This window comes from Lagenorhynchus albirostris, chromosome 17, assembly GCF_949774975.1.
Source record: "Lagenorhynchus albirostris chromosome 17, mLagAlb1.1, whole genome shotgun sequence".
NCBI lineage: Eukaryota > Metazoa > Chordata > Mammalia > Artiodactyla > Delphinidae > Lagenorhynchus > Lagenorhynchus albirostris.
In genome coordinates, this window is record NC_083111.1 from 59,637,578 (window position 1) to 59,652,388 (window position 14,811).

General features: G+C 36.1%; 1 protein-coding gene across 2 annotated transcripts in view; it reads right to left on the reverse strand.

Moving 5' to 3' along the window:
• Positions 1-14,811, reverse strand: part of TRPS1 (transcriptional repressor GATA binding 1) — a 253,774-nt gene that overhangs the window by 162,804 nt on the left and 76,159 nt on the right. For both annotated transcript variants that reach the window (XM_060127980.1, XM_060127979.1), the window contains one exon: positions 12,193-12,796. In XM_060127980.1, coding sequence (XP_059983963.1) covers positions 12,193-12,796 — 604 coding nt within the window. The remainder of the gene's footprint in view (positions 1-12,192; positions 12,797-14,811) is intronic.

The following is a 14,811-nucleotide window of genomic DNA, read 5'->3' on the forward strand; positions in this document are numbered from 1 at the left end:
TGGTCTAGCATGACCCAGTCACTTACTAGCTGGGTGACTTTGGGCAAGTGACTTAATATTTCTGAGGCTCTATTTCCTCTGTAAAATGGAATTAAAGATATCCTCTATGGCATGGGGTTACCTGGAAGATTAAATGAGTTATTACAAATTGAAAGGAGAGCCTGGCCCATAGTTGGTGATTATCAAATGTTAGCTATTATTGGTCTCCTTGTCTAGTCATCCAAACTTAAAGCCTCATTCATCATAACCTCCCTCCTCTTGGTCACCCACACATGTCAACTTGGCTAACTCTTGAATATTCTACATCTAGCATATCTATAAAAATAATCTCTCATTTTCACTATCCTAGTGTAGCCTTTGTTATCAGTCATAGGATAAGGGATTAACCTACTAACTAATCTCCTTTATCCCAATTCTGCCCACCTATCCACCTTCTTCCAAGCCATCCTATGTAAAATGGGATAGATATTAACCTTGTTAAAGGTTTGATCAAGATATCTTTGATCTAAACCCTGTGATGGTTCCCTATTTCCTTCTGAAATAAAAAATTTCAAATAAGCATTTAAGGAAATTCTCCTAACTTATATGTCACGTCTTAGCTACGCAAACTATACTGCACATACCTTTTGATCAAGCTTTTCCATCATCTATATCTTAAAAATGCCCTCAGCTAAACTCACACTGTTCTCTCTACAGAGCTTGCCTTCCATGCAGTCATATTCACTTGCTGAAAGCTTAGTCTTTTTTTCAAAAATCATCTCAGAAAACTCTACGTATGACAACTGTTTTCAATCACTCAACTGAATGCGATCTGTTCCTCTTTAAACACCCAAAGACCACTGCTCTCCTCTCCTTGTCCCTTTTATGGAAGTCTCACTTTTATTATCGTTGTCTGTATACTTAGCTTATCACTTATACATGATTCTATATTACTTGAGGGCAAGAACCCTGATTTACTTATATCCATACTCTTTATAGGATCTTTCATGGTTCCTGAAACAAAGTTGGTGCTAAATTATTATTTATAGGGCAAGAAAAGTTAGAGACCAGTACATCAGGGAATGATTCTACAAAGTTATCTTTTGCTTTGAATTTCTATTTCTTTCAAGTCTGAGTCTAGGTTAGTTTGGTTTAACACATGCTGGTTCTTTGAAAATAAATCCTGAACCCAGATGAGTATTAATGTATTTAAATTTACATACAACCAATTATGCATTCAAATCCCCCAAACAAATGGGTATATTGTTAAAATTTCATGAACTATAAATACAAATAGTTTCTAGTCTTTGAAAGGACTTTGCATATAGCAGTGAGATGCTTGAAAAAGAAAATGAAAATGGGATTTAGAATGGTTTTCTACACTTCCCTTTAACACCTGAGTTTCATTCTTACCTTACCTTAAACTATGTGAATGAACTTGAGAAAATTAAAATAAATTCAAATAGTTTAAAACAGAGTTTGTGTGTGTACCAAGTACTTCACTAAATAGTTGCTGGCGCCACCTTTATGCAATCACCAAAACATATTAACTTTAAGAATCTTTTTGGAGACAGTGAAATCCCTTTATATATTAAATACATATATACATAAATATTAAATATATATATACATATAATATATATATTTACCTTGTAAGACTCATTTCAGTACATTACACTATTTAAATACTCTTTGAATGTCAAGGTGACTAAGGAATGTTTCGATTATAAAAGTGAAATAGATACTTCACTGAATCTATGTTGGTGCTTCAGAAATGTACCTTATTCAAACCTTCATACTAAGTTTTCCCCCATAATAATGTTTAAAGAAAATGTTGGGGGTTCTATTTCTTAGCTACCACTGTGAGGCAATTTTAAACATTTAAAAAATAAAATGTTTTACCATTTCCCAAGAGTATACATACACATAGCCTGGTAAAGTGACCAATACTTGACAATAAACTCCACTACTGTGTCACCCCATGGAGGAACCTGATTATAGGGAAGCCAGTTCTAACGATTTAAGATTGCAAGCAAGATAGAATCATTTAGCTACAAGGATATTCAATGCAGCACTATTTACCACAGCAAAAATTGGAAGTAACTTCAATGTCTGACAACAAGGAATCAATAATCGTCTTTTCTGGTACAACTAGTACAATACATAATGAAATATTATGAAGTCAATAAATGTGATATAGCAGAATAAACACTAATATGAGAAAATGTTTACAATTTATTATAAAGTGAAATTGAAGGCTATTTAATAATAAACACATAAGTCTATGTTTGTATGTGCATGTCTTCGTGTGTGTGTGTCTCCAGAAAGGGACAGATTAACGTGTTGAGTAGTCATTTTCTTCTTTTTTGCTTATTTATATTTTCTAAAATGTATGTAATGAACATATATATTTTAATGGGAAAGAAAATGCCAACAAATACTAATTCGATATCCTTTTCTCTTTTCATAGACTCTTCCACGGGTAAGAAAATGCCAACAAACACTAATTCGATATCCTTTTCCCTTTTCATAGACTCTTCCTAATTTCTTTCTTGTTTTCATCACCAACGCCACCCTAGAGGCCACCTCCTCTCCTGAAACCCACAGGAACTGAGTGGAAATATGGTCATTTCCATCATGACCACCAATACTTCTCATAATTCACGTATGAATAATGAGATATTAACTCTGAAGGAACACAAAGAATCTAAGATAGGCTTATAGTTTTAAGATTTCAGTGGGGCGAAACTGAATTATTCACATCCATTAAATAGAGTTTGAATGATTCACAGCCAATTTTATTTTTATAATTGTAATGAAACAGCTGGGATTAGAGTCTATTCATGGACTCATAAGAAATTTGCACCCCACCTACTAAAATTAGTTTCTGCATCCAAAATTCTGATTTGAACATCTGACTGTGAAAAAAACAGGCAACATCGCTCAATGCCAAGAAACTGAAGAAACAGACTTTAAAAATGTCATATTCTCACCAGAATTATTTTATTTCTCATTGTGTAGACTTCCCTTTATCGGCATTCGTAAGTGGCCCCTTAATAGCATGATTCTCTGAAACAAAGGTATTTTCAAAGAATGAGCTTTCTTGTATAAGATAAGTCCCTGTTGAAGATTTTAGACTGTATTGTGACAGTTGTTTATAATTTATGGGTTCTTAGCCATTAGAGGGAAATCTAACTTAGGAACTTGGACATCAAATATATGATATCTCTTTGGACATTAGCATCACTAAGTCCACAATAGAAGATATTTGTCTTAAAGTTGCCTCGGGTATCAATTCACAGACCTAAATGTTTAAGGTTTTATAGAAAATTTGCTTGGCCCCAGAGTTTGCAATTTTAAAGAGATCTGAGCAATTGTATGCTTCTATCTCCATAATTTTCCAAAGAAGGAAACAGGACATAAGGACTGAGTGACTCATCCAGGGTGGTCACACGGCCAGTTAGTCACAAAGTGAGTCGAGAACACAAAGCCTTTTCCTCCAATCCAGTACTCTTTCCACTACATCACAAGGGAAGAGTAAAAAGAAAACTTAAAATATAATTTTACTGGAAAATACAATCCTGTCAAGCCTGAATCACAACCAGAGACACTCCATTAAAGGTGGAACACACCCACCTCTAAACCCAGCTATAACCTCAAAGGGCTGGGCACACTACTAAAGAATAATTCAGATATATTTTGGAGTCTTGAAAAATATTTAAATCATATGTGAATTTGAGGTAAGCTCTAAATTTTGATTTGATTTTTTTAAAAAAATCCTACATGAGATACATTATCATAGCATAAAGTTTTGAGAGGCATATTAAGTGGATAGTTCATTTGTAGACCATAGACTGCCCATCGCGACAGTCTACATTTTTCTTTGAATCAGTTATATGATTCAGGCGAAGTGATGGATTTTCCTGAATTATCAAGAAAAGTTTAGGTTGAAAATTCCTGAGATTAAGAAGAATTAGATTAGCCAAACATGTGTATCTTCTAAAATATGACCGACACTGCTTCAACTGTAGCATGCTTTGCAAAACAGATAAGCTTCTAAAAAGTTATAAGTAAATAAAAACATTTTCATTTTTCAAAGTATCAGGGAAGAAATTTTAAGAGTCCCATGCTGAGGTTCCGGGGTTTTTTTAAAAGCAAATGATTATTTTTAAGTAAAGCAAATAGCTCTCTCAAATGTAATATTTGTAAATGTTTAGATTCCCATATATAAATCTGACTTAACTTGTGCATATAAATGACATCAGGGCATGTTTTCATAAGTGTCATTAACGGGGTAAGAATGGCCTGAGAGGGCTTCCCTCGTGGCACAGTGGTTAAGAATCCGCCTGCCAATGCAGGGGACACGGTTTCAAGCCCTAGCCCAGGAAGATCCCACATGTCACGGTGCAAATAAGCCCGTGCACCACAAGTACTGAGCTTGCACTCTAGAGCCCGTGTGCCACAACTACTGAAGCCGTGCACCTAGAGCCCGTGCTCCGCAACAGAAGAAGCCACCGCAATGAGAAGCCGGCGCACCGCGACAAAGAGTAGCCCCCGCTCGCTGCAACTAGAGAAAACCCATGCGCAGCAACGGAGACCCAACACAGCCAAAAATAAATAAATAAATAAAAATGATGGCTTGAGATTCTGTATTTTTAGCCTATAGCAATCACAAACTCAATGTTAATTGAGAAAGTATTCTTTCCCCTGTCTTTTTAACACGTTATTAAGAAATAATAAAGACTATTCTATCTGACATTCTGAAAATCCTATGAAAGAAAAATACTTTCTAATGGAATCAATGTAAATATTTCAGCGACAAATAAAACTAAAGATCATTAAATTCCATATTTTAAAGAGAAAAATCGAGTTCTCTCTTATATTCCCTCAAAGCCCACACTATTACCCCACCACATCCAACACACATCCAATGAAGGCAAAAACTGGGTTGAGAAATTGTGAAGGGTAGTAAAAACATCATCCATGAAGGCAAAAGGAAAACAAGGAAAGAGAGTTCTCCCCTAAAAAAGGTAAGCCTATCTGAGTTGACTGCTTTCCCTTAAGAAACATGACTCAACTCTGCATAAGAACATAGGTCGTACTTGGAAATAAATTCCTCTAGAAAACAAACTGTGCTGCACACATAATGTAAGGGAAGCATATCATACCATTATCTGGGTATTGGATATCTGTCATATTTCATATACATAAGAAATAGCTCTTAAAGATTATCATTTGCTTTTTCCTTGATTATCTGCATTCATCATTAAATAAGTCAATTTAGTTTAACAGCTCTCCTTAATTACGTATTTCTAGGATATTATTCTCTAAGCATTATTTATGAGTGAATTTATTTTGTATCTTAAAAATGACCCACTTTGATGACAGTGACTTGGACATGGGACACCATTTATTATCAGTCGGATTTTCTCATTTAAATATTATACAGTGTATTCTGTCTTTTAGAAATATCTCTGTATATCCTTAGTTTTTTCTGATTAATCATGATGTTACAGATAGGTAAATTTCCAGGGCATGAAATGGTTCATCGCTTTCATAATTAATATGCCCAAATTAAATCTTAGAAATTGAGAAACTCTTTTTAAAAAGGCAAGTTAACATGTAAAATTATGTGCGAGAGCTATTTGATCATCCTAACATGAGAGATGATACCACTCAATTGATCACATCACAAATGTCCTGTACTTACAAAAACAAAACGAAAGTAAGATTCCTTTGCCTTACCCCAATCACTGATAACAACATAAAAAATATGCCGTAAGATAAAGTATTGTGGGTTTTTTCCAAAATGACGTCATAACCCCGATTCTGTTTTACTTTTAAATTATAGTTAATTACAAACATCTATAAATGAGAATGTTACTTCGCCAAAATGAAGGAAATAGGATTCTTGGAGCCTCACTGAAACTGTCTGCATCTCCTTGAACTAGCAGCACAGCCACACGCAGCAGTATCCTACTTGCCAAGCGTCCTTGAGTTTATTGGTAGACCATCTTAGTAATCAATGTCCTTGTCTATAAACACTTAATGAAAGTTCACTAACAGAGTCAAAGGGAAGGGAGAGTAAAAGAATATGACAATGGAAACAATATTCACTTTTTTGGTGGGAGCAAATACCAAACACAGAAATCCAAGGTAAAAATTTTTCCTGGATTTTAGGTAATGAACACTTCTGTTAAATCCACCCATCAGACTGGACTTGGCCAGAAAAATACTAGATTCACATCGAGGCTGCGCAGCTCATGGCTGACACACTTTGGAATCATTCTGCATCTGTGCTCCTGAAACTTGGGCCACCTTCTGTATACTCTTCACTTCCAACATCTAAGAACACTCAACAATAGGGTCCTTCTTGGGCCCTGTTATCTTCTGGCTCATGCCGTCCGTGAAAAAAAGGAAGCCAAGCAAAAGATAGTTATACAGGAAATAATTAACAGATACCGTGCTGAAGGATACCATTTCACAGGGACTACAAACTTACAGCCCAATTCACTAAAAGATACATCTGCTTCCCGTGCCTTAGAAACCTGGGCCAGCAGAACTATGCCAGACTTCACAAAAAGCCTAGGTTACAAAAAAAGAAAAAAAAAATGTGCTTTTAAAAAATACTTTAGCCAGGGGAGTTGACTTAAAAGAAAGAAATCAGAATAATAGAAAATCCCATTAGTCAAACATATATGTATCAAATTGATTTTACTAGTGATCTATTGTCAAATATGGTATACCAATATAAAAGATGAATAACCAATAAAGGAAAAAAAAAGCTACTTAGATTTTATTTAATAAAAATTAAAATGCTCATGTTCACTATTAAACATAACTAAGAGGATGAATAATTGTTATTTTTAAAATAAATTTATTATATATTTGAACTTAAACCATGCCTTTTCTAATAGGTGACAACAGAAATGCATCTATCTAGGGCAGAAGCACAGAGATATACAAGGATTGTTAATCTCTGGATACAGTAAATGGTTTTTAACATTTTATTCTTAGGCAAAATAAATATCAGCGGCTACCTAAAGAGAAATTTTACAAACAAGGCCTAAAAACTATTTCATAGCTAATGATTAGGGAGGTGTATGCTTCCTATTTTTCCTGGCATAGAGTTTTCTCTTTGGTATTCAATATATGCAAATACAAAAAAATTCAAATGGGGTCAGGAAAATGGTTATGTATGTAAACACTATGTTTAGACAACAGTACCTAGATGATAGCTGCTTTTATTTTCATTAAACATGAAGCAAAACAATAAATATCAGACTTTTCACCTGAGATCATCTTTAGTTAAAAAAAAGTTCCTGCGGTCTTCTGTCAATGGTTGTAAAGGCATTCAACACTGTCGCTTGTTTAAACGTCTCTTTGACTGCCAGTGGACTGTCCCCAAAAGAACATTTTTGCATCTCAATAGACTGTCCGGTATCAACAATCTTTAAACTATAAATTTAACGCCGCTGAAGAAAGGGGGAAATAACATCTGCTTTGTACTGTCTTGGTATCACATTTACAAAACGAACAAATAATCATACTACTTTGCCCTTATCTAGAACCCTGCATCTGACGATCTCAAATGGCCCGACAAACATTAATTAACTAAGCTGCGCAGCACTCCTGGGAGGATGGCTGGCATCATGATACCCTCTAGCAGACAAATGAACGGGATCCTGGGAGGCCCTTTCTCTGAGCCAATGGCTCAACTCGGATCTCAACTCCAAGAACCTGAAACTCAACTCCACAGCCCATGGCCAGACATCTCTGCCAAAACCAAGCAGTGCAAAATGTACATGTTAAACGGGACAAATCCGCAAATAAATTTACACTGAAATCAATCACAAAGAGATTTATTTTTCCCCTAGGTGCATGTGGAAAGTGGACTGATAACTAGGGCATCTGAACTGGTGGAAGAATTAGAGCCTACCAGTTATCTGACTGTGACGTTCTGTCCTGACATGACATGCAGAAGTTTATTACATAAGTATAGATTTGCCAACTAAACAATTATACTTCTGAGTTTCACTGAAAAACGAAAAAAATGCATGTGATATTGGCAAAGTCTTTGTGAAATTTAATAACAGGTGTTTGCTTCCTTTTAATATGGTTATCAGTTAAAAGACATAGCTTTCTGTGTTATAAAATCCAATCTAAAACGTTAATTACAAGAATGAAACCTAGAATTCCTCAACAGGAAATAATAAAATGAACACAGTTACATCTGCATAAGAAGCTACCAAATAATTAAAAAAATAAATACCTTTGTTAAAATAAAAATTATACAAGAAGCTGATCAGAAAAGAGCACCCGACTACACTGAGTTCTGACTATACTACACTGTTTAGTTTAAAATGAGAAAGGAACATCTATTTGAATATAAAAAACCAATTAACTTTTACTTTTAGCAAGACAGTATTAAAGACATCAACCTCTTCCTGGAGCCAAATTTAAATGCTGCGTTTTCAAAACATTTTCAGGAGCTTATTCATGTTTTATAAGATCTATTCTAGAAGTTTTAAAAGAGGAATAATTAAACTTTACATATAAACTTGGACTATTTCTAGCAAAGCATCTAAAGGGGCTAATATTTCTTTCTACTCATAAAAAGAAAAAACAAGATTTTATAGAAATACTGTTAGTGCACACAAAACAGTGATTTTCATAAAGCAATTTACAAGATGAAGCTTATGTTAATGTGCTCCCTGCCATACTCAAAGCACAATGATCAACACAGGTCACATACACGATTTAGAATTTTTTATAACAAGATCAATTCCATACTAGTAACAAGGGAAGTCTAAAGGTATTCACCAAATGAAAATACACATAAATGAGCTGCCACTGAATATAAAACTAAAAGCCAAACACTGACCTAAGGAAAAAAAAAAAAGAAAAAGAAAAGAAAGAAGTGAAGAAAACTAATGAATATTTTGAAACTTGAGCTCTTCTCTGTGATTCTTATATTTCCTTCCTCACTTTGAGTGCAGCAGAATTTCATAACTACAACCAGTTAGAAACATGTAAAAGAAAGACTAATATTCTGAAAGTGATATTTTAATGATGTGCTTTGTGACATGACCCTAACTCCATTCAGCATACTCTTTAAAATGTTTCCATTATTTAGCAACATAGTGTTAAACTATTTTAAATTAACATTTTCTGTTGGACACATTTTCCACACTTAATTCTTGAATATCACTCTGCCCAGTAGTCAAAGATGATAGTCAAGTTTTTACTTTTAGTATTAGAAACTACATGTATAAATATATTTACATTTGTCCTATTAATGCTTTATTGGATGCTCTAATTAAAAAATCGCTTTTAAAACCTATTTTCCATTTCTTAAATTGCTTACTATTTCAAAATAAACATACCAAACAGCAAGTTAATTTCAAGTTCCATTCTACTATTTAAATTCAAACATGAATGTTACATTCTGTAGATATATACTTACACAGACCCCTGTTTTTTCATTTAAAACATGGAAATTGTATGTGCATATTTCACTTGTGTACTTATAAATTTTTACAGGACACCTTTGTTACTAACTAGACCTCTAAAATTACAAAATTAAAGTACTTTGGTTTTGCCTTAGTAAATATGATGGCAATATTCTTTTGGGTTTCCCCTCACTGATGGCAGAGGAAGGAATGAGAAGTATATGTTTGCCATGATAACTTAGCAATACCAATTTCTACCACCAAAGTAGATTTCTTGTCAAATTCACAATCAGAATTCACCAAAATAGAATTCTTGTCAAATTCACAATCAGAATGGGCTCTTAATTCTCTCAAGTATCTTAAAAAGCTGATCAGCAAGACATGTGTAAATTAAAACTTTTAAATTCAGTTAATATACTAAATATTGGGTCGGCCAAAAAGTTCATTAGATTTTAAGTAAAAATAAAAGCCACATTTTTTCATTTCATCTAGAACTTTACTGAACAGCGTATTCACTAACCAAATGAACATTTTGGCCGACCCAATATTTCACAATAAATCAAATCAGCTATACCTCCTTATTGCAAATGTCCAATAAAATGGGTGACTTCCAAAAGCACTATTCAAATGCAATGAAAATATAAATTTTAAAGATCAGATTTTACTAAAATCACAGAAGAAAGACCCAGGCCACTTTAAAATACGTCATATATATATATATATATATGTGTGTGTGTGTGTATATATATATATATATATATATATACACACATATAGAGAGAGAGACTTTTTTGTCAGCTCTCAAAATTTAGTAGATGATGGTCTTTAAGTATCACAAATCCTACAGTTAGGAATCTGATATTCACTGTAGAACACAGTTAAGTAGCCTCTTGCTGAAGATTTCCTACTTCAGCAGCTGATGTGGAGGAACTGAAAAGACAGTTGAAATGATGCAACAGAAAGTTGAAGTCAGGGAATTAAGGAAGCGGAGGAGTTGAGAAAAACAATTTTTTTAGAAAAGTATTATCATCCTCAGGCTGCTTAAAGAATAGAACTATCCTGCTCAGGTTTTAAATTGCACTGCTTCATAAATTACTGCTCGTTCCAAATGCTTAGTGTTTACAAATGGTGGCAGAAAAGGTAACATTCCAGAAACAGTCTAAAAGAGTCACACAACTTGGTATCAGATGAAGATGTCATGGATGAAAACAGTTTTAAATGGAAAAAAAAAAAAAAAAAGAGTGGGGAGTTCTAGTGATACAGATGTAAGGAAATCAATTCCACCACGCTCTCAAGATGCAACATGAAATTTAAAAATCCTAGGACACTGTCATTCCTGCCTTATAACCAGAAACCATAAGAGCCACTTGAGACCAGAAGAGTCCTCATATGCTAAGAAAATGATGAGCATTTACAATGATAAAAATGCATAATATATGAAAGAAGCTCCCTAAATTGAACACTCACTTGAAAAGCACAGGAACTATTTCTCTTCTTTCCAAAGTTATTTATGATAAACTTGCTCCTTCCGGGCAGGAAGGATTCTTTGTTTCTCAGTGTACAAGGAGGCATCTCCTCTTCTGCATTCAAGCCCTTCTCTTAGCTCCAGGGCATGACTGCGGATGGGAAAGGTAACAACTTTTATAATTAACTGTGCTCCTCCAAGGGGCGTTTCTCAACTCCACTAGAGAAAGCCAGAGAAGCACAGATAAGCCTCAGAGAATCTACATGAAATAAGAGCGGAGTAGCCAAGCCGACACTGGCAAGAGTAATTTTTCTCCCCAGAATACATCCAGAGAGAACTCGGTGGTCTCTAACCTCCAGGTCAAAGCACTGGGCTGGCTGAACTGTATTTCCTAACCAGCTCTTTTGTAAAGGTTAGCTGGATTCTGATCCTACCTTCCATGAAGGAACAAAGCTTTGAAATCAACCGGAAAGCTCAAAATTCTCAAAGTCAAGGTGAGATGTTGAAGTGGTAGTGCCTTAGGCAAAAAGCAAGCATCACTCAACTGAATTTTCAAAATCTAAAATATTTCTTAACAATTCACAGTCTACACAGCATGAAGAGAGTGAGCAAGGATCTTATCTTACAGAGCTTTTGTTTAGTTTCTTTTTCACGCAGGACTGTCTTTCTCCCTACAGGAGCCCGATAATGTAAAATTCATGGTTCTCTTCTTCAGATGCTCTTCACACCATTCACACTTAAGTCTATCTCATTTTTTCCCTCCCCTTGGCAACAAAACAACAAGCATTGTCATTTGTACATAATTACGCTGTGAGTTTTAAAAACACTACATTTCCGTATTAACGTCTCACTGAGGGCTTTGCATTCTTAGCGATTTAAATCTCTGCTAATTTCCTTATTAACCATAGACTGTGTCATACCACCTTAAGATTTAAAAGTCATTTCATCATTTTAATGTAACAAATGTGCATCCTTCTGGGATTCCGAGCCTCCCTTCTCCAAAAGCGGCCTCATGGTTTTGCATAATCACCAGGAATGATTAACAAACATTCAATCGGAGCTGAGAGTAGTGACAAACAAGTGACTTCCACCCACTCGATCAAGTGTACGTAGAGTCCACACAAACACATGTGAGCTGCTTTCTACCACTTTGGCCTTACTAAGTATACATCCCCAGACAGATACACATCATTTAGTTACACTTGGTAAGTCATGATACTAACTCTAGAGAATGTACGTTCTCCCCATTTTCCCTTCAAGATATAGGAATTATTTAAAAAAATTAAACCTTCCTACCCGTAACAGGGACTGGGATTCATCCTTGGACTTGTTTTCTCCGGATGCAGGATACTGCTGGGTGAGGGCGCCAGCCTTCTCTCCACCTGCAGGCACCCCCTGCAGGAAGCCCTTGGTCTCCACAGCCAAGCCATAAATAGGGCGCGCCAGGTGGGCAGCCTCTACGTTGGGGCTATCCCTTAAAGTCTTTGTCTGCTCTTGGGGGCCGGACACAGGGGTCAGAAGCCCCAGGCTTGCTTGGGTATAGGATGGACTGCCCCGTAGGATGTCCGCCCCTCTCCAAGTCACGTTGCGAAGGTCATCACTTGAACTCTCAGCCCAAGCTTTTTCTTTCAGCCCGTCCTTCTCTTCTAGCTTCTCCCTCTTCACCACACTCTCAGCAACCGGCTCTCCCATTTTAGAGTCTGGATTGAGCAGACTGTAGACCTTGAGGTCAATCTTGGGCTCCTCCTTGATGGTGGACACGGCATGCCCGTCCTCTTCGCCGTTGGCTGTAGTGCTGTCCTGTTCCTGGCAGTGAACAGTGTTGAAGTGCTCCAGTAGTGACTGAGTCTCGGCAGCTGTAAAACTGCATTGACGGCATTTGTAGCAGCTGTGTGCTCTCCTGCAGAAGAAGAAAACCATTACTCGAAATCTAGCATTCAGAAGGGCTTTAAAAAAATAGTCTTCAAGCACCTGAATTTTATCTCCTGTAATGTAACAGGTAGAATGCAATACAATATTCTCAATACCCAGAAACTGGCATCTTCCGTTCTAGGTAAGGAATGCAATATTCCTGTTTGTCATACTAGCAATAACAGGTATCTGCACACACAGACACACTTATGTACACACACTCCAGACGAGTCACATTTAAAACTGGTTGATTTGTTTTATTATTTAAGGACCTGCTCTGTTCATTTTACTGTGACCGGATAATCATCAATTCTATATTATTTAATAGATATTCATAAATTTTTACACCTGATTTCATCAATGGACTTTCCTCTTTCCACTTATTTAAACTAAACTGGGATATTTTTCACTATAAATATATATACATTGCTAGTGCTGAAGTGCTCTATACAGCTTTTACATATATTAAAATAAATTCTACCGAACTGATTACAATGTTCTTTTCTATCATAAAATTTAAATCCATTTAATCAATGAAATGTGGTTGACTGAGCTACATAATCTAGTAAATAAAATATGCCAGAAGCTCAAGTTTTTTAAGACAAATTTTTTCTATCTGTAAGGACTTATGAACATTCAACAAGTTGAATGTCTGTTGGGTACCAAGCAGCATGATAGGTGCTATACAGATATATTCATTAAAAGAGTGTGTGTGAATGTATGTTTATGTGTGTGTTTTCTTTTTATAAGGCATAAAACAAGGAGACCTTATTGTTGGATTTCATAGCATCTCCTGCTGTTAAAGACAGAACGGTAACTGTTAAATTAAGAAAAATGTTTGATTAACAAAGAAGAACAGAGGCACTGTATCCTAAAAGGCATACTGGAAAGGTACACAAATAACTGGGAATAAGGCATACATTCTTTAACTGTAAAAACCTTGTATGGCTTTCTAATTAAATAACCATGTGAAACACTTGCTCCTCCACGATATAATGGGTTAGGAGTTACAACTTAAAATAACAAAATAAGTTTTGAGAGCTGTTACTTAAAGCTACTGCAGGGGCTTCCCTGGTGGCGCAGTGGTTGAGAGTCCGCCTGCTGATGCAGGGGACACGGGTTTGTGCCCCGGTCCGGGAAGATCCCACATGCCGCGGAGCAGCTGGGCCCGTGAGCCATGGCCGCTGAGCCTGCACGTCCGGAGCCTGTGCTCCACAACAGGAGAGGCCACAACGGTGAGAGGCCCGTGTACCGCAAAAAAAAAAAAAAAAGCTACTGCAAAGTAGGTACCCCTATATGTAATCTGTAGATAATCATCACAATATTACTTTGCAAGGCACTGGGTACACATTGGTGAATACAAGGCACATAGTCCTTGTTCACCTGGTGTTTAGAGTCTAGTCAGGAATGACAAGCTTCACATTAGTCTCTAAATAAACATGTAAGGACAAAGAGTAATATGTGCTAAGAATGGAATGGATGGGATGGTAAGGGGGTGGAAGGGCTGCTTAAGGTCCTCAGGAAGGCCTTTCTGAGGGCGATTTATCAAAGCAAAGGATGGAAAGGAGCTATCCTTGTTGGAGGAGGAGGGAGGGGAAAGGGCAGTACATTCTAGCAAGCCTGAGATACTGAAAGAGGCCACTGATGCTTGAGAGGAATAAATAAGAGGAAGCATAATAATCAACAAGCCGGAGGGTCACCTAGAGCTTTGTGGACCACGGCAAGGAGGTAGGTATCTTCAAAGGGAAAGGGAAGCAACTGCAAGGTTATAGGCAGAGGAGTAGCATAGTTAAATGTGTGCTTTAATCACTTCGGGAGTGTAAAAGTTTCTCTACTGGAGGACTTCATTCCGAGACCTGATGGCTGAAAATCCAAAAGAACGTTCTTATTTTATGGAAGCAAAATTCAAAGGTATTAAGACATGTAACAAAATCTCAGCCAATATTTGTTGAGAGTACTTAATTTGGTACATGATTATCTTCTTGTGGTTAACAGCTTACATTT